The 21,527-nt window shown below is 41.9% G+C and overlaps 2 protein-coding genes across 2 annotated transcripts in view; one reads left to right on the top strand and one right to left on the bottom strand.

Moving 5' to 3' along the window:
• Positions 1-21,527, top strand: part of LOC146758538 (ankyrin repeat domain-containing protein 42-like) — a 58,643-nt gene that overhangs the window by 29,597 nt on the left and 7,519 nt on the right. The window lies entirely within an intron of this gene.
• Positions 1,253-19,114, bottom strand: LOC146758539 (pre-mRNA cleavage complex 2 protein Pcf11-like). Its single transcript, XM_085514523.1, has 16 exons — positions 18,847-19,114; positions 15,523-15,648; positions 13,233-13,421; positions 12,624-12,815; positions 10,617-11,725; positions 10,156-10,345; positions 9,429-10,068; positions 7,623-8,935; positions 6,594-6,681; positions 5,795-5,917; positions 5,162-5,267; positions 4,681-4,864; positions 4,159-4,281; positions 3,568-3,660; positions 2,860-2,895; positions 1,253-2,245 (listed from the first exon to the last, which is right to left on the bottom strand). The coding sequence occupies exons 1-16, from the start codon at positions 19,033-19,035 to the stop codon at positions 2,036-2,038; spliced, it is 4,911 nt and encodes a 1,636-aa protein (XP_085370649.1). The 5' UTR covers positions 19,036-19,114; the 3' UTR covers positions 1,253-2,035.

Below are 21,527 nucleotides of genomic sequence, written 5' to 3'. Positions count from 1 at the left end.
TTCCCTAGTTGCCCTGTAGAAAGAAGTAGATAAGAGAGTAAGTGTTACAATGGTACTTAGCCAGAATTCACCCAAGAAATTACTCAGCCTGAGGGAAGGAGACAGTGTTAGGTTTTCCCTACATCTCCATAACACACAAAAATAAGCCATTGTGGTGCTTTTTGGCAGCAGTTGAAGGGGATGAGGCACAAAACCACACAGTGGGCAAAGACCGAGGTCCTGAGCCCTGTGTGGGGTTATAACCCCATCCCGGCAGTGCCCGTGGGGGTTATGCCACCTTTCTCCACGTGTTTGGCAAATATCGATTAGTCTGGGGTATTTTAGGTGGGCCCAATACGAAATATGAAGTTAACTAACGGGCAAAGCAACTGAGGAGAGCCGGAAAGCGCGGGCACAGCCGCCCCGCGGGCGTCCCCCTCACGGCCGATGGGGGGAAGCGGGACAAGGAGCAGCACAGCCCGGCCCGGCCGTCAGGGGAGGACGTGGGGATAAGGCCGCGGGCGGAGCGGTCTCACTGGCCAGAATAGGGCTGGAGCCGCGTTCTCCTCTTCTTCCAGTCCTTCCCCCACACCGCAGCAGGGTTGCTATGGGCGCAGTCCTTGCAGGAGGAAAATGGCAGGCGGCCATGGCGGCTCAGGGGGACGGGCCCTGCCCCACAGTGATGCGGGAGGTTGCTGTGGCTCCTCTCAGAATCATGAAGGCCATGTCCCTCAGTGCCACAGCACTTCCCCAGCAGCCTGTGCCAATGCATCACTGCTTTTAGACCGGATTTTCCCTATATCAAACCTCTCACTGCAGCCTTACATAAAGGTGTGGGTTATTGCTTGAGGTCTGGTTGTCAAAGTTCACAGCTGATACTTACAACATGCACTGGGATGAATTTGGATTTTCTGAGTACCCGACCTTGCAAGAGCCATCTATCCTAAGACAGTGACATTTCCTCTGACTTTTAGATGAAATCCACCCCTGCCCCTGAAATCCACACCTGGCAAAATGCATTTTTATCCCAAGACAAATACCCTATGACTTATGCACACTTACACTTCCATGCATACATACCTATGCAGCTTACTGCCCATCCCACAAACACACCCAACCACACAAACCCACTACAGAAAGAAAGAGACTGACACAAACATATGCTTCAATTTTATTTATTACATTTAAGAAATATTAACATCTCAGGATATCTGGTTTATCACCTAAATTCAGTCATAAGCAACGAAAAAATTAAAAAAAAAAAATTAAAAAAAAAAAACTTCAAATGAGCATTCTTAGATTCATACCTCCCCTGTAAAGAAAAGTTTGTCCAGCTGTATTAAACTCTTATGTGTGACTAATGGGAAAATTTATCATTGAAGATGTCTCAGCTACCAGGCATCCTGGTTTGTTAATGGTCTGTTGGCACTTGTGTTCACAACTGAGCAACTCTGGTTGCTTTGTTAAATTCTGGCATTTCTACCCAAAACAGTCTTATGGTTACTTGTTTTAACATCTGGATATGTAAAAGATTGTTCAAGTTAAGGTTAAGAAGAAATCTAGGATTTTATCTTGAGAAGTCCCAGCATTGCTTCCCTTGATCACCCGCTTATGAAATAACTGAAGGAAGTTGCTTGCTTTCACTTTTCTGAATCTGATTCAGCAACAGGTTTAAAACTGAGGTCTTTTTATTTCCATTTAAACTGAAAAAAGTACAGAAACGCTGTCTTTGTTTGATGGTGTGCATAAACATTACACTCCCCGTATATAGCAAAAATAGGTTTTATTTATAATTTACATTTCCACAAGTAAAAATTGTACATTTTTTACATATACAATTTCATTCCATTAAATTTTCACGCATCTACAGAATTTTCACACAATGACACCTGAAACAGTGCAGGCAATAAGAAATTTAAATACAAAAATGTATTTATTAACCAAACAGTCGCTGAGGCCCTGCCTCAATTTGAATGCTTTTATTTCCTATAAAAAGTATCTGCTTTCCAGAATTAACACAGGAGCTCTTCTGTAAAAAAAAAAATCAAACCTCATTCTAAACAGACTCATCTGGTTCTGTTTTAACATCTATAGAGGCAGGTGTGCTCTCTTCTGCACAGGCAGCAGGGGTGTCATCAGGTTCTTCTTTCACTTGAGGTGAGTCACAGGACTCATCCGTTTCCTGTTTAACAATGTTCAACATAATATTTAGGGGATCTTCTACAGGGGTCTTGCTGGGAGAGGGTGTGCAATCAAATGATGATGTCTATAAAACAAACATTCACACAGCATTAACACATTGTTCAAACAACCATTTTTTTTTACCTTCTTTTCCTTTCTGTCTCTTTCAAAGCGCAAACACGTGGGCAAGCAGAGCACTCAAAATCCAAACTTCCACTTATTACTTTCTACTTTATCTAATAATACAAAGTTACTATATCATAGCATTACTTTTCCATAATTACTATCAAACGGTATTATCCTCACAGCGATGAAATGCTTAATATGTTACTGTAAAATATTCCCAACTATTCCCCCCACTGTTAGCTCCCAACTCATAACAAATTTAACATATACTAACACTCATTTTCTCCGTTTCTTAAAATTCTTAAGATTACACATGCTAACAATAAAATCATAATGGCTTCACTTTAGTCTCACCTATATAACACGAAAGCTGTCATGGATACATCATAGCTAACTCTAACTATACATTACAAACTTGCCATTCCCAAGGCATTCCCTCTGATTCTTTGCCTAGGCACATGCAAGAGGAACTGATTCTGCAGACCTGCTCTATATAAAGACAGTGATCAAGCAAACAAACTGAAAGCAAAATAGTTTTAAAAAATATATATATGAAAGTAAAGGTTTTCTTACGTTTTGGTAATCTTCATAGCAGGATGGATGGAAAATCTGGAAAATAATTGTTAACCATTTAAATACATTAGGGATACAGTAAAAGCACCAGTCATAAACAGAACAAATCCAAATCACACTATTCCTCCAGGACAACAATGTGTAGAACAAGTATGGTGTCAAATGTGACTGGGAAGATATCTGGTGTATGCTTAGTTAGGAAAAGCCATCATATAAAAACCTTGCTTAGCACAGGGAAATAACTGGACCAAAACCAACACCCACACTCACAGGACATTCACAGAACAGAATGGGTGGAAGGGACATCTGGAGCCAAGCTGCCCAGCACCACATCCTTTGGCTTTTGAAGGCCTCCAAAGAGAAACAGGCTCCACCACTGGGCTCTTTCCAGCACGGTCTCTCTTGTAATGAGGGGCCCAGAAGTGGACCCAGTAATCCAGGCAGACTCAACAATGCTAAGTAGAGAAGATCACCTTCATTCATCCTTTAGCAACATATTACAAGGGAAGCCTATTGTGCCTGTACTAATGATCCCAGGACTTCAAGCATGTCCAAAGGTTGAGATATTTATACAACTAGAAGCAGGAAAACTAACAAGGGAGTCCTTCAGAAAAGATGGGTCACTGTGGTCTATTTCTGTAATTCTTCTCTTATGCTTTTGTTTTGCTTTTTAATATAAATGAGTGCCACGTAACAAGATTGGATTACCTTCTCATGCATTCTGATAGCATTCTTTAGATGCCACTCTTCCTCTTCCTCATCCCAGTACTGCTCAAACTGCTCCCGGCAGATTTCACACCTCTGAAAGTTATTGAAGTAACATGATAGATACATGGTGTTATTAAAGCCATTACTGAACATCAACATCAAGAACTTGGCTAGTAACAGTCACATATATATATACATTAAGATAACACGAAAACTACATTTTACCTCCACGCTTCCAAAATATCTTTAAGAAAATGTTAATAGAAATTATTTGAGTACAGTTGGTAGAATGAGCAACAACATTTGTCAATTGAAAAAGTTAAGTCTTGTCCCTTTAACAAGGAAGTCTCAGCAAGACACTCTGTAACAATCTAATGCTGTTTTACTGTCAATTAAGACAATCTGGTGCAGGGATTTAGTTTATTTCATGGCATCTTCCAAAACTCAACTCTGAGTTAGAGTGAGAACTGCACAAAGCATTAACACCCTTCACACTTCTCTGCAAAATAAACAGCGACCTCTGAGAACAAGGCACAAGACTTGAATCTACTTACAGACCATATGGGTTACAGCAGGAAAACTGGAACTCACCTCAACTGCTCCAGCTGGTCCAGCAGGCACACTCTGAAACTGCTTTTCTTTTGCAGCTTTTTCAAAGAACTGGCTTTTTGCACGCTCCTCTAGGTCGGCTATTTCTTCAAACTCAATCCAATCCTAAGGACAAGAATTCAATCACAATCACAAACAGCCAGAAATCATTAAAAAATACGTTTGGAAAAAAAAAAAAAGAAGAAGAAAAATGGAATCCCTGAAGTAACAGATATAATCAGCCTTAGTTCGTTAAACTGAAACAGTCTGTGAAAGGCCATTATACTTCAACTTCCATTTCATTCTTAGTCCAACCAAAGCAGTACGGATAACTCCAAGCTGCTTATTGTTCACCACATAACAGCCTTTTCTTTTGGCAAGTATGTCTGATATATCAAGTAGTTTTCATACATCACTGATCACCAAACTCCAATGGTAATACAACTTCAATCTCAATCCCACTCCATGTATGTGAAACACCAAACCCAGCCCTAATTAACAAGGCCCAGGTCCTGCATTGCTCACCGTTACGCTGTAGTACCACCTTCTGTGTGTAATTTTTCGGCGAACGTCTTTTTTCGAACGGTTCTGGCGATAGTGCCAATCTAAATGGTCTGCATAAACGTCTGTCTTTGAAGTAGTAAATCTCATTCCACACGAGCAGCACTGAATTCCAGTGTATAGTCGATTTATAACACTATCATAACGCCTAGAAAAACAAAAAGAAGTTAACATTTCTTTGGAAAGAAATTGGAAGTTTCTCAGTAAGTTGTTTCAAGTGACCTCAGGAGTAGAAGAAAAGCATGATTGTCCTATAAGGTTAAAGCATTTGACAGTCAAAGCATTCATGTAAGTACATTAAAAAGCATTCAAATAAGCATGAACTACTCACAGTGAACACACTAGCATTGTTATATCACACCTACTCAATTGCCTTGGATTAACCGCCTAGATACCACCATGCCATTATTCCTAGTGCAGAGTAAGCTCATGCTGCAATACGCACTGACTGAGTTCTTCAACTTTAAAGTTCGTGAGGTCTGGGACATCGTGATCACCCTGGTCATCATCCTCCTCTTCAGCAGCTGGCTGCGCCGATGGTTCATTCGCTTCTTTAAAAGAAAGAATTTCATCAAAATTTCAGCTCATTTTCAGAACAAAATAAGGTGCACCTGGATATTATTTTTATTCAAATACTAATAAATATAATCTGACTACATTAACCTGAATGTGCATAAGAGCTGAGTCAGTCTCATAGCTTTAAAAAGCGTACAAAAAACAGTATACAACTCCAAATGGCAATTTAACATGACTCTACTTCATCTAAGCTTCTGGCACTAAAATTCAGTATTTAGAGAGAGACAAATATTTCAGAGACTGACAGGAATCTGATTAGAATCACTGACAAGTTATTGAGGTGGGGCACCAAAAAAAAAAAAAAAAAAGAAACGGAGGCTCTAAATAGCTTAAAAGATACATTTAGAAAGTTAATAATTCACTTTATCACACGCACCAAATGGTTTCCCACAAAGATCCATTTAAGAAAAAAGAATGCAATAGTTCACATAGTTCTTACATTTCACTTTACACTTTAGCTACGCGTAAACTGGTGAGTCAGAATGTAATGAAAGCTACATACGTGCTGAAGTGGAATCCGTTTTTGACAGTTTGAGGATTCCTGTTGACAACAGTTTAGCAAACAATTCGTTGACATCGAGCTGACCAACGTGGTTATCAGGATATGAATGTGGAACTGCTCCTCCTAGGAGAGGGGAAATAAGATCACAACACTCAAGGAAACCAAAGGTTAGCATAAAAAAAAAAAATCACCTCCATCAGCATTTCACAACACTCTTTTCCTTCTACCCCTTTTTACTTCCATTTTTAACTTCAATCTACTCATCCACTTCAGTTTGCCTCATACGCAGCCTTTGCCTCATTTCTGCCCCTACAACTTCCTTCCTAATGTGTTTTGAAATGCCATCTACCTGTTTTCTACTGAAATTCCCATGGAAAACGTAGTATTTTCTTGTTCTGTGCTTAAAGATCTCATGAGAATCTATCTACTTGTATCATTTACAACTTGATACAAGACTTTTATTACTAACAATTAATATAGTGGGAATGTGTATTCAGCCTGGCCAATTGAGGTGCCCTTCTGCTATGTGAAAAGCAATCCAAAAATTGGTTTCAGTGGTTCTGTTTTGTTTTAAAGTGTAACTACATACCAAAACCACGCAGTTAAAGCACTCACTGCTTGAGAGAAACCCCTGGAGAGATGACAGTACTCCTGAAACGCCACCTACTGCCATCTCACAGAGAAGGATGCCCTTTAGTGTACAAGGACCCACGGCACCATCACCGTACAGCACTAATTTTTGTGGTCATGAACAGAGAACAGTCCAAAGGACACAGAAGGAAGTTAACTATTACAGTACCTGCAGGGTTCTGAACAAAGCTTCCAGGATTTGGTAGATACTGTTGACCTTGGCCATAAGGTCCTGTCTGAGCAGACATGTGCGAAACCTGTAAAATTAAGCATTTAAGCAATCTTGGCAAGGCAATTTGTTTTTAATTATTCCATCATTAACCTCTACACACTTCTCAGTACAAACTTTTCTTCTACTTGCGCATCCTTCAAGCACATTTTCCACTTAAAGTATTTCAAAGCAATCCTTTTCACCAAAAAAAAGGGCTAATAGCAAAAGAAACTGGTAAACGTTCACCAAGATCACAATGAGGTTTTATCTAATAACTGAGATAGTACCCATGACATGAAATGCATCCTGAAAGATGGATTTTCAGCAAGCCAGCTGCAAGAAACTTCAGAAAGAAAATAAATTTTTACAGCACGCTTGTAGTATGTCCCCTACAACCTCCAATCTACTGGGAGAACAGACATTGTTTTCACTGATTTACAATTACTTTCTCCTTTAGAAGAGAGCGCTTCCAAGAAGCAACAGCAAGGACAACTGACACCATAAAGCCTGCCAGTGCCATGATCATTCTTCAGAAGCCATAGCTTAAAAGCCTGCATCTTTCTCAACTGCTCCCAAGTTATGGTTGTCTCCAAAAAGACTGCAATTATTTTGGTTCATTTTAATTCTAAACCTCTCAGAAAAAGTAATTACGTATATTCGCTTCAATAATCTCTCATGATTTGTAGGTAACATGCTTTGTGTAAGAGAAAACATCGCATTCTTCCTATTACTTAATTCATTTTCAAATAAAAGATACTGATGTCAGTGCAATATCCTCAGCTATAAAATGGTTGCAAAGAACTGGCTTTTAATTTCTAAAAACAAAGACTTAACAAATAGCAATGCCTGCCCCTTTTTCCTTGAATCATCCAGATACTACTTAAGGGTATTTTTAGTCTGCAAAAAAATGCTTTTAGAGGAAAAACTGCTAATTTTCTACACAAGAATACTTCTCTAAGTAAATTATTTACTAGAATCAGTTCTTACCTGATGACCTCCCATTGACATATTATTGAAGTTTCCGTATTGTGAACCTTGAAGTTTGTCATCAAAGTAATGTCCGGATGCTCTCAATGCAAAATTCTGTGCTCCTGGGCCAGCTGGCCCACTGAAATTTGGTCCTAGTGAACTGTCAAACATTTCAGGCCTTTGGAACTGCATTCCATGAGCTGGTCCGCTGTAGCCCTGTCTGGGATGGTCAACAAACGGACCACTTTGTCCATATGGCGACATCTCTAATCGTGAGGCAGGATGGCTAGCTATATTTTCAAAACGTGAACCATGAAGGCCAAGGGGCAGGTCAAATCTTGAGGCAGGCTGGTGAGGGCCATCAAATCTTTGAGGTATGGCTGCATCAAATCGTAGCTGTGCGGGCTGGCCAGGAGCCCTTTCAAATCTTGGGCCGGGCTGTCCATGAATTCCATAAAATCTTTGCAAAAGAGACAGTTGTCCAGGTTGACCATCAAAGCCAGCATGACAGCCATCAAATCTCGGACCGGTCCGTCCCATAGGACCATCAAATCTAAGTCCACCAACGCCCTGGTGCACTGGTCCATCAATCAACCTGGGCCCTACACCTGGCTGCCCATGTGGCCCCTCAAATCTGAGGCCGCTTCCAGGTTGACCATGGGGCCCCAATGGCTGTAAATGCGGACCCTCAAACCTGAGACCACCTTGACCATGAGGCCCCAAGGGCTGACCATGAGGTCCCTCAAACCTGAGACCACCTGAAGGCTGACCACGGGGTCCCTCAAACCTGAGACCAACTCCAGGTCCTTTGAATCTAGGACCACCAACAGGCTGGCCTGCAGGCCCCTCAAACCGCAATGGTCCAAGAGGTCCCTCAAGCCTCAAAGGACCTTCCCCACCAACCTGTCCGTGAGGTCCTTCAAACCTGAGAGCCCCTGCCAGCTGCCCTGGTGGCCCATCAAATCTTAGGGATCCAGCTCCCCCTGCTCCTGCCAGGGGCCCATCAAACTGAGAAGCACCTGCCCCCACCAAAGGGCCCTCAAATCTCAGAGCAGCTTGTCCAGTCGGTCCATCAATTCTAGAACTTGAACCAGCAGTAGGGCTATCGATAAAAGGACTTCCTTGTCCATCTGCCCCAACTCTTGCAGCAGATGGTCTAGATGAGCCATCAAATAAAGGTCTGTCTTCCATTAGTGCACTTATTCTCGGCTTTGCTTCTATGCCTCCAAATCTTGACCCTGGACTGTCAGGAAATGGTTCTTTATCTGGATCTTCGTATCTAGCTCTTTTGAAACGTTCATTGAATGGTGATCTTGGTTCATCTCGAACACCTGAAAGAGGAGAAAATAAAAGATAAGGCACTGTACAGAGAAGGACCTAGGTGTCCTGGTGGACAAAAGGTTGACCATGTATCAACAGTAGGCCCTTGTGGCCAACGAGACCAATGATAAACCTAGAGTGCGTTAAAAAGAGCACGGCCAGCAGGTCAAGGGAATAATAGATGAGGTCAGGCTCTTTTCAGCAGTGCTCAGCGACAAGATAAGGTGCAATGGGAACCAAACTGTAACATAGAAAGTTCCATAAAAACATAAAGAAAAAAGACAAAACACTTTACTCTGAGGGTTAAAGAGCACTGGAACGAACTGCCCAGAAAGGTTTTCCTTCTCCAGAGATAATCATAATCTGCCCAGACACTTTCCTACTCTAAGGTACTTGCTTTAGCACTGGGGCGTTGGACTATGTATCTCCTACAACTCAACAATAACTACTTGCAAAAAGATTGCAAATTATTTGACATCTGTAAAATAAGGCAAAAATACATACCAGATTTCCCAAGCAGCTGTCTTTCTTCACGGTTATCAAACCTACAGACTGCATCACCATCGATCTTCTGGAACTCTGTTGTACCTTTTCCCTGCTGTCTGAGAGCATCTCTGAATTCATCTGATTCTCCCCAGTTGTCGTAAGGGTCGAAGTTTTTTGAACCTCTTCCTCCTTTACTAGCATTTTGTTCCTCAAGCCTTTGTCGACCCTCCAGAGGTGAAAGGTTATCAGCAAAGGGTCTGCTGGTGCCACTTACAGGAGAGTGCCATCTTGATCTTTCTCCAAAGGGTTCTTTTCTTTCAAACTGCACTCCACACTTTGCTTTCCCTTGCTCACAGTTCACAGAGAGCAATGCATCAGGTACATGATAATCCAAAATATCATCAGGATCCAAGAGATCAAATCTTGACAATGAATGCTGAACTTGTGTCCTCTTCAGTTTAGTTTTATGCTCATAGTATGTTAACTCCGCATCCGACAGAAGAGGCTTCCTTTTCAAAGAGCCTTTTTCATCTGTAGGGCTATCCCACACATTACATCTGTGCTTTCCTTCCTGGTACTGGAACAGCTGTCGAATCTGATGAGCTACCACAAGGAACTCGTCTTGTGTTATTTCACCAGATGCTAAGCGGTCATTGGCCTGTAACATAAAGTTTGGATTTCTAAGAAGAAAAGCAAAGCACAACTATATCCAAGACACCTCTACAAATCAATCAATCAGTATTACCTTTTTAAGTAATTCTCTCTTGCTTGCAGACGTCAGTTCTTTGGGAATTTGCAAATTGGCATCCACACTTAACCGGTGTTGCTGTTTCGGTGCTCGGGGTGACAGAATTCCTTTAGCAGCAGGCCAGTTTTCTCGGTGTTGTTGGTGAGGGGATTTACCAACTGCTTGGTGTTCTTCAGTCTGCTGAGAGCTGTGAATAGGAACACGTTTAAAACACAAGTTAGTTATTTATTCAGGATGTATTACATCTCTATCAGAACCGATCATGGTAAAACATCACTATCGATTTAGAAAGTATGCATAATTGCCATTTTTTACTACAAGCAAATTATGAATCTCAATCAAGAACTTCTGTCAGCATGGGCTGTCTGAATGTTTCCTCCCAAACCTAACTGTACTTCAGCCAAGAGCAGAATTTCCACTTACTTCAGAGAGAATTTGTTTGAAATATGGTAACTTACTATTTATTTTCCTCCCAACCGGGTTTCCACCTCTTGCCTGCTTTGGATCCCTGCCAATTCTCTGCATTCTCCTTTGGATCAGGAGAACCTTTTGTAGAATGCTGGCTTGCTGTTTCTTGGGGCCTGTCTTCTTGGCTTTTTTTCACCCTCCTTGGATCTCGCACCTCTTGTTTAACATTTCGCTTATTAGAATTTCTTTCATCTCTTGCCCCTTGTGAGGCTTCTTCAGCAGGAGACTGTTCAGCGCCAATCTGGCATATCTTTCCAATTTTAGGAGTTGAAGAAGTGGGAGATAAACTCCTGAGTCTTCTTTTGGGTGATCTCCTCTCTCTTCGTTTTGGAGAATGTGTAGATGGTGACCGTGACTTAGGAGAACGGGATCGTGACCGTTTTCTATTACTGGATCTCCCTTGTTTTCCACCCTGTTTTTCTGATTCTTCTGTAGTCACATCTTGTTTCTGGACAACACCATTAATTGTTTTATTCCTGCTGCCTACTGGTCTATGCTCAGATGTCTTATGCTCATCTTTTTCTTTTTTCTCTGTATTTCTCCTCTTTTCTTTCACCTCATCCCCTTTGCTCTCTGGCTTTTCTTGAAGATGTTTTTTCAGTCTTGGATCCCGTTTACTCATTTCAGATACTTTTGTGCTTTCAGATTCTTGGGTTTTAGTATCTTTAGTATTGGGAAGCTTGTTTTTCAAAGGAGATGGAGATTTAGACTTCGTTTCCAACTGATCAGGTTCTTTCTTTTGTGGTTTTTCACCTGCTTTCATTTTCTCTGGCTTTGTTGAGCTTTGTTTTTCAGACTGGGATGTTTTGCTCGCCTTGGTATCAGACTGACCAGATGCGCTTGGTGGAAATTCTTTCCTATGGGACTGATCTTTAGCATGAGAAGAATGTTGTGACATTCTATTAAGTCGAGGATCTCTATTTACTATTTTGACATCGTGAAGTGGAGGACTTGGGGATGGTTTGATCTTCTCAGACTGTAACGAAGCCTGAGTAGGCGTCTTAACGGCCATGTGAGGTGTCTGGGACACATGTGGCTTGGAAGGTGCTGGAACTGAAGGTATAGAAGATGATCCTTGCTGAACACTAAGAGAAACAGCCTGAAATAAGGTGACAAGAAAAAAAAATAGCATTAATCTGTGTGATACAACACCTGCACAGAGATGATCATGTTCTGTTTTGAAAACAAAGATGAAAATAGAAATGTTTTGAAGTAGTTATCAGACTAATCCATTTAACTGAAAATGACCCATTCATTCCTCATCGCAGCAATTAAAATAACATAGTACCAACACAAAAGGCGAAGATCAAGTACAAAGTCAATACTACAAGGTCAACGCAGCAAAAAAAATCAACGAAAGCACACCTCAATACAGCTTTAGTTTTTCTATACATTCCTCATTTCCAAGACAACTAAACGGCCAAGCATGTTTATATATTTTCATTTCTACACTTCTACGATATTTCACTTTAGTATCATCAACTTTCAACACAAGATGACTTTCAATTATGAATGTAAAAACAAAACAGGTTTAACTGCCACCGCCTTCAGATTGTGACAGCCACCACCCTCAATGTCACCCTCAGATTGTGACAGCAAACCAACCTGACGTAATGAAGACAGAAACTGCCTTGACATTTCCAACAATCAGGATTCCCCGTTCCTTATGGAAATACTCAATTTTCTAAGCACAAATGTATTCAAAAAAAGCCTTGTTTATGGTGAGCCACAAAAAGAGGTGGAAGACACATCACAGGTAGACATAATTTTCAAGATGAGAACAAAAGACCACAAACATTTTTAATCTGTTCTGAATGTAATCCTTAAGATTTTTATGTAACAATTACTGGTCTAGAGGACCAGATCAACTTGCACTACTCTAGTCCTAAAACAGCTCCTCTTGTCTAAACTTAACTGCAGTTACCAGTATAGACGCTAAGGTACGACCAAACAAAGTGAGACCAAACTATGGACCATTCACCAACTATCCTACTCACCAACTGTGCTTTAGTCTGTTCCAACTCCAGCTCTAACTTTTTTTGCTGAAGTTCTAACAACTGTTTTTGCTTCACAAGCAATTGCTGCCTTATCAGTTGCTCCTGTGTCAAATTCTTTTGTATTTCTGGAACAGCTGGAGGAGTAGAGGCACCAGAAGTGACAGCAGAGGTAGATGCAGTAGATTCCTCTGGCTAAAAAATAGAACATAAGGTTACATTCAACATCTTAATGGATCCAGCTAACTCCATCTCTCTTAACTGCTAGTGTGATACAAAACTGGGACTTAGCTTGCACAAGTTAATGACTGCATTTTTTATGCAAAATACAAACAAAACAATTTCTGCTCCTCTAGGAATTGCCTACTGTCATAGGATTAACTGTGCCACCATGACAGAATATGGCATTTAACATAAATGTTTGGAAATCTAGAATTCAAGTTATAAATACTTACAATAAGCCCCTTAAATACTGAGTCCATAAATTCCTCTTGCCTGTCTCCAGAGATCAGATGCTTTATTCTTATCACACTACGTTTGTCAAAAGCAGCATACAAACAACAAAAACAACACGTACTGCCATCTGTTCATACAGTAGGTATAGAGACTTACCGATTTATTTAAAAACTTAGGATTCACATGGATGCTAGAAGTATTCACATTTAGGGGCAGAGGTTTAATTGGCCAAGCAGGATCTAATGAGTTGACTCTGACGTCAAGTGCATACAGTTTCTTCAAAGGAAAAATATCGTCCCATGTGGAGCGTAATTTAAATAAACTTTTCCTAGTATTTGCATCCACCTAAAACAATAAAACAATTCTATGGCTTGTTAAGTTAATATAAAACAACCTATACTTTTCTGTAGAACTTAAGATCTCATATGCTTTATATTCTTACCAAAGTTATCATTTTAACACAACGAACTGGCTACAAAGAACTTGTAAGTGGTGTAGATTGATACATCTACACCAACAGAATCGGTAACAGAAGTTCAAATGCGGACATGTGAAGGTTTAATTGTGTATTACCGTTCTCTGAGAATTTTCTTTCAGCTTTTCCATTACCAAAATTCTCATTTTACTTGGCCAATTTCTGTCAAAAAAAAATACAGCGACAAAAATATCCAAAGAAAATGCCTCTGAAACAATACAGTAACTCAAATGTTCGTGCTGAGCGGCACACAGCAACAACAACCAAATCAGAGAACAACAAACTTTCTGAACAGAGAAAGTGTTTTGTTGAGCTGTTTAATCACTGAAGGTTTTTTTCCCCCTAATAAATCCCCCTAATTAATCCAACAAAAGGTGTATGAGTCAAAACGAACTCAAGTACATTTCAGTTCAACTGCAAAATCAGACCCATAAATCAAGCACTAATAGTGCTACAACCCATTTTCTCTTTGCAATCAGATGTAGCAATTAAGCTCAAAACTCACATTAAAGAAAAAATTCAATTAATCTCATAACTCAAGTAGTTAATTTAAACAAATGGAAAACATCTGCTGACAAAACACATGCTGCTGCTAACTCAACCATTACACATTGACCCTTTTTTTTTGGCTTTTCAACCTTTTTCAGGCTACAGTTTTATTTTAGTTGTCACATTAAGACACGTTGTCCAGAAAGTTCAGAAGTTCTTTGAAAAAGAGGGCAGGAACTTCAATAAAAGTAACTCATACTTAGCTAGTATGGGTGGGAGGTGCCTCTACACAACTTTCAGTGTGAGGGTATCAAGTTCACCGCTGCCATGACTGAGCCAGTTTCTGACATCGCTAAGTGTTTAAAGATACCTTCAGTGATCATTTACTGATAAAACAGAATCTCTAGCAATGTCAGGGTGAGAATTTCATCTTGCGATATCATGAGTTATCTAAAGTGACTGACACTTTACATATTGAATATCAATTTAATAGTTCTAGTTAGCTTATTGGACAGTTAACTACAAAACTCAGCAAATGAATTACCCAGAGCTTCAGCTGCAAGTTTAAATGCAACTATGTGAAAGAACACAAACCAATATTGGAAAAATAAGTAAATGCCTGCCTATCTACTCTATACAAAGGAGTTCAATATCTCTGAGCTCACTATTACAATCTACCCCTTATTTAGTCACTCATTGTACACCTGAAAAACAGATATAAAACATTCTGGGATCACAGATCCTCGCTGCTATGCAATAACAAATACACCAAAGCTCCACTTATCTCATTCAGATGCAGTGCCACTTTGTTATGTTAGGGCATACAGGAAACCACAGAAATTAACCATTAATTCAACTTAAACCCATTCAAGTCCAGTCTTTCAAAAGCCGGACTTGGATTTGCCATTCTCATTGAGGAATAAGCACAATTACTTCACTGGGTTTAAAGACTTAGGAAAAAAAAAAAGTGAATACATTTGGCGGCAATTTTCAACACTAAATGAAATTAAAATGGGTATCTTTAATGTAACAAAGCAATAATATACTCTCACAACCTCCCCCCCTCGCCCATCATGTTTTTTAATCACAGACCACTTGAAGAATATCAGCTGCTAGTGGTATTTGTTGCAATTTAAGCACCCATTTTTCACATCAAAAATTAAGTGAATCAGACAAATCTAACTCAGAGAGCTCAGAAAACCTCTAAGAAACTGATTTTCAATATATTCCTGACACAAAGACTAGGTACTTCCTTAAAAAATAAATCAGCAATTCATAATTAACTGTTCTACTAACTTAACTTACAGGCTTGACAACAGCAGGAATGCCCTTCCACATTATAGATACAGTATTTGCCATTCATAAAAAGCAATTAGTTCTTCTGGTTCGGTACCCAAGAAAACCCAAAGCTGAGAGCATGTATTTATTTTACCAGGAACAACTTTGCTTAAATACAGAACTTTTCTGAAAGTGTAAATATACCTTTTCAAATACACAAATAAATGTTGCAACTAGGTTTTTAGTAAATGCAGTAAGATACTCTCTTCCAACTTTCTTGACAATGGAATCCATAAGGTACATAACAGGAAGCTTCTCTGACGCAGGAGCCTGGAGTAAGAAGAAGAAACTGAGAAGTTTAGTACAACAAAGACATACATTAAACTATATATAAAGGGATTACCAATCCCAGAAATACAGACCTCTCTTTTGGGTTGCCACTATCAACACCAAGGGATTTGCTTGGGATTTTGGTTTTGGTTTATACAAAAACTTAAAAACTTAAATCTGGAAAATCAATACTCAGTTCAAAGTATAACGCGGTGGGTCTACCACAGAGAAAAGGAACAACTTGGGTTAATCCTGTTTGTCTCAAAGCTTTGGGGTGAAAAAGGGGGGGAAAAAAAAAAGAAAAAAGAAGCCCACAAGACAGTATTACTGCTAGTGTACTGAGTGCAGCCTTTCAAAACCCACTGGAGAAAGTAACTTGAAATGAGCAGGAAGCCATCGCTAGCACTTCAAGGAACTTCTAAAAAATAGTTTATCACTTGGACCTCCCAAATGCTGCTTTTCTCCATCTCACAGAACACAAATCAGACTTCCTGTGAACAGCCCGAGTTAGAGAACTTCGGTAGTAGCAGATTATACGTTGAACATCACAGTCCTTTCACAAGCCACACGCAGAAAAGGTCACAACTATATCACTGTAATCCAAGGGAACGGAGCAAGCAGTCCCAGTCTCTGATGGCACTTCATGTGTTTGGGAGTAGTTAGAAGTAATCACACAGAAATTAAGGAAGCCTACTTCAAAACGTGACAGCATTAGTTTAGCAGTGCCCTCCTTCCAACATCAGCTACTCAGGTGGCACAGTCTAAGAACCGTGACTTCAAAAGAGTTGGGTTATTTAAATCTTCATTTTTTGGTAATGTTTATTATGTTCTCTAGCCCACGTTCCAATAACCACACAAATGGAATCCCAGATTTGAACCTCTTGTTTTCAGGTGATCTAGACAGTACCCCCTAAGCAAAGAAAGAGACCCACACAGAGCTAAACCAACAGCAGGGAGGCTCCGCATACCACCAGAACACACAGAATGCTAACGCTGAGCTCATCACCACAGAATTCCCACTCTTCTTTCAAATAACGTATGAAAGCTATTGTTGGAAATGTGTGGCTTTGGTTTTTTTTTATTAGTTTCCTAAAAGATAACTTAAAAAAAAAAAAAAACAACTGAAAATCAAACCATAATCAAACCCCGAGTCACAAACTTGCAAAGAAAAAAAAGATTTTAAAAACCAACTTTGTACACAAAATGGGTCTCAGAAACAAACTCTGCACTATACAATGATAAATAAAAAGACAAATACATATTTCACACTTTTTATTTACATATTTTTTTATCATAGCAGTCACACATTTCAGAGCCATTTATTCAGTCGTAAAGCAGAGCACTCCAGTTTTACACTAAACAAAACTGTCTCCAGGCAACACTTTTTAAAAGTGGCTTAAGCAAAGGAGAGCACTTTCCCCCAAAAAAAACAACTAAGAAAACTTGCCTTGAATAAACCACAGTCACAAATAGTAACTAAGGCAAAACTAACCATTGATACAAGATTAAAGACAGCTTTCAAAAGAAGGAGGAAAAAAAAATTAAAAACACACTTCAGGGCAGGCTCTAAAACACCCAGAAATGAAGAAATTTGACAGCATTGATATTTATCACATGTTATATACATCCACCACTGCCCTTTAGGAGATATAATGGTGAGATCTATTCGATTATGACGTCACCTCCCCAAGGAATGGCAAAACTTGGTCACTGGTACCATTTAAAACTAGACTGGAAGAGGTCTGTGGAACGCTAAAGAGCCATCCTGCATTGGTAGAAAGACAGATTAAATAATGTAAGAGATCTTTCCCTCCCCAGCATTAAGACAATACAATTCTCACCATTATAAACAGCGATTTAAAGCCAAAGGGGGGAAAAAAAGGCCTATATTAGAGGGAGCCTGGTATTAGAGGGAGCAAGGGAGACAATGGGGAAGGGGTGACTGGCAAGAACACACGGTGGATTGAAGAAATAACCCTTTTCTTACAGAAAGCTGCAATAGAAAGGTACAGTAACCCCCTACCCCACCCCCATCCGTGTTCTGAGGCTGACTGATGTCAGCAACTGCCTGGGTTGGGCTCAGAGGGAGCCTCCTCTTTCCCTTCCTTTTCTATCACAAGGCTTTCAGACGCCATGTTAGGATCCTACAGGCTTTTCTACACAGTCGGGGAGAATTTCTTCTTCCCATCCTCACCAAATCAACCTCGCTAACCAAGACAGGTGAAGATAACACAGCACTCGCTTTACTTAGGGCAAACAGCCACCTGCAAGCCAAACGGGTTACCCCAAGCCCACATCGCTTTCTCTAAGCAGAAAACACAAGAATCACCCGACCAGCAACACACACACTTCCCTACTAAGAGCAGATGATCGCCTTTCACCTCAAAACTTCCCTGCAAGATCAGCCCCCCACCCTTACTCCTCCAGTTAATATCTCACTGGGAAAATAACCTTATCTTTCAAACTACAAACGATACTTTAAAATAAATCATTATACTTAGCCTTTCTAAAGCGGACGATTTCCGTGCTATAAACTCAACCTTATTTATATTCCTTCACGCTACCTGGATATAAATTGGGGGGGGGGGGTGAACGACAAGAAACCTGCACAAGGTCAGGCTCTCACTAACGAGACTTATAAAATCGTTATCTACGTTAGAAATCGCTAAATTCAACGGTTTTGACACCAGTTTAAAGGGGAAAACTCAGTTCCAAGGGCGAGGCTCTGCCCAGTCACGGCCAGGCCGCCATGTTGCATCTGCTACCGAACCCAAGGGACCCCAACCCGTCCGGGTGCCCTCGGGTCCCCTGTTCCCTACGGGGTGTGGGAATAAGGGGCAGCCCTCAGCCTGGCCAGGAAGGGAGGGGTAAAAGGCCGCTTAGGGGAGGGCCATGCTCCCTGCCGAGCCACGCTGTCCTCCGCTTGCTCCCAACAGCGACCCCCAGGCCTGCTGCCCCCACCCCCCCTCCCTCAGCTCTCCCTGCTCCCCCCATTGCCATCTCTGACCCTGGGAGCACCTCACTTGAGGCCCCGAGCCCTGCTCCCCTTCCCTCCCCCTCCCAGCCTCGGCCCCGCTGCCTCCCTCTCTCGGGCCCTCCTTCTCTCCCTGCCTCCTCCGTCCCTCAGCCCTTTCTCCTGACCCCGGCCGGTCCCCCCAGCAGTATAGGTAGGAGTAGTAGGCAGTTGAATATAAAAACCTTGGCGATTTGCGCCTCGATCAGGGAGACGATGTCCTTGGCGAAGGGCACGTTCTCCTTGGCCAGGATGGTCAGCATGTTGATGTGAGGTTTGCTGTTGAACGTCAGGTCCTCCAACGATGACTGGTAATCGCGGCACACATCCTCCCGGGCCTCGCTGCTACCAGTGCTGCTCTCCGGGGCCGACATGTTCCTCCAACCGGGGCCCGCACCAGGACCCGACCCACCGACCGACGGCCCCCTCTCTGCGATTCCCCTGCCGCCTCCGCCACCAAGCGACGCTTCCCCCCCTCCGCTGCCGCTGGGTTCCTCTACCGCATCCTCCGAGCTGCGTCTCCGCTGCTTAATGACGCTGCTAATGCTGTCCGGATCGCCAATGCGCTTCCGACCGCCGCCGGCTCAAGTCTCAACGCTCACAAAATGGCGGCGGCGACTACGGCTCGCGAACCGCTTCCTCCAACCGTTGCGTCATGTGAAATTGGGCTGAGGGAAAAAAGGGGCCGGCAGCTTGGAATGCCCCTTTTGTTCGCTCAGCGCGTCCCCATTGGGTGATGCTCAACCGCTCCGCATGCGATTGGCTCGACCTGAAGAACATGAATGTGATTCGCTGGACCATCTCAATCTACAGATGATTGGTTGCTATGGCCAAAAACCCGCCCTCACCTCTGCGTTCAGACTTACGATTGGTTGTTTTTCCCCACTCCCCTCCTCTAACTTCCCGGGCCAATCCCTCCCGCCTTCCCCTTCAGCCCTCAGTTCTGATTGGTGCTCCGCTGCGATCCTGCCTTTCCTCCTCACCCTCCACAGAGTCACACAGAATCAGTCACAGAATGACCCGGGTTGGAAGGGACCTCAAGGATCATGTAGTTCCAACCCCCTGCCTAGCAGGGCCACCAAACATAAACCTTTACTAGATCAAACATACACATTTACTAGATCAAACATAGATCTTTACTAGAACAGGTTCGCTATTGGCCAGCCGTTGTTGTGGTAACGCGGCTTTCCGTAGTCGTAGTAACAAAGCCTGCTCGTGATATTCTCCCAAAGATAATAATAAAGCTTGTGGAAATAAACTCGGTGGCGAAGTGTTTTCTCCACAGCCCTTCCAAAATGCTGCTCCTTTATGAGGAAACGAAACTGAACTTGATGCCTCTATGAGACAGGCAGGGCAGCCAGGTCTGATAGATAGATAGAAATACTATCATAGAATCACCAAGGTTGGAAAAGACCTAAAGCATCATCCAGTCCATCCACCTACCACCAGTATTTGCCCACTAAACCGTGGTAAGAAGCCATTCAAGAATTAAGTACTTTCCCAAACATCTAAGGTTGCAGATACTACCAGAGTCAAACACCGTAGGTTTTCAAACATCAGTTTAATTACATGTAGATTACCTCACTGTACTGTAGGTTTTCGAACATCAGTTTAATTACATGTAGATCACCTCACTGTACATGAGCTCAAGTCCTTTGTTCTCCAGCCCAGATTCACTTAAGGAAGCAGATGGTGTTTCTCTGTGGTTCACAGAATCACAGAATTATCAAGGCTGGAAAGGACATGGAAGATCATCCAGTCCAACCATCACCGATACTTCCTGGCTAAATCATATTCCTCAACACCACATCCAAGCATTTCTTGAACACTCCCATGGTCGGTGACTCTACCACCTCCCTGGGCAGTGAATTCCAATGCCTGACTACCCTTTCCGAGTAGTAAAATTTCCTCCCAAAGGAGGAAATACTGTTTTCCCCAAAGGGGAAAAGGAGCCCTGCAAGGGGAAAAGGAGCCCTGCAAGGGGAAAAGAGCAAGGAAAAGCAGCCCTGAAAGAGAAAAGCATTACAGAATTGGAAAAGGAGCCCTGCAAGGGGAAAAGGAGCCCTGCAATGGGAAAAGAGCAAGGAAAAGCAGCCCTGAAAGAGAAAAGCATTACAGAATTGGAAAAGGAGCCCTGCAAGGGGGAAAGGAGCCCTGCAAGGGGAAAAGGAGCCCTGCAAGGGGAAAAGAGCAAGGAAAAGCAGCCCTGAAAGAGAAAAGCATTACAGAATTGGAAAAGGAGCCCTGTGTAGAGAGTGTTTTTTACAGCTAGCTGAGAAGTGTCGTAAACACGGTGCAGTTAATCAAGCAGCCATGCCACCTGCAAGGACAGTGAGATCAACAGGATGCCCTGGGATGGTGAGAAACTAACCATGGTTTTGTGAACTTGGCAAGGGAGTAACTTTCAGGATGATAACAACAAGCTGCAAAGATACTCGGGGATGGTATGTAATTGGGAACCAATGAAGAGCTCCACTTTTGCAATATGTATGAGCTAATTATCCGTATTATAAAGGTACACGCAGCCAAGGAATAAACGAGAACAGCTGATCATATGTCAATGACAGGTGTGGTCGTCTGCTTTTCTCCCGCCATTCTGCAACAATTGGTGACCCCCGACGTGGCCTACCAGGAAGGATCGCAGCAGCGAAGGTGTTCGGATTCTTAAGCAGCGGGGATAGCATACACCAGGAAAAGAAGGTGCAGGTGCTCTACATGACCTTATAGAAGGGCCTAGCTGATACGGGCCGACGACGTCCTTTAAGGCTGCAACAGCGCGCTGACAAATAGGTATGGGAAGGCAAGTGGTTTATGAATTATTTTCTTGCTTTTTTAAAAAAAGGTGTCAGGTATTTTCTTGTTTTTT

This window comes from Coturnix japonica, chromosome 13, assembly GCF_054131305.1.
Source record: "Coturnix japonica strain WE chromosome 13, WE-NBRP24, whole genome shotgun sequence".
Taxonomy (NCBI): domain Eukaryota; kingdom Metazoa; phylum Chordata; class Aves; order Galliformes; family Phasianidae; genus Coturnix; species Coturnix japonica.
Note: the sequence above shows the minus strand (reverse complement) of the source record. Positions and strands in the feature narration are given on the sequence as shown.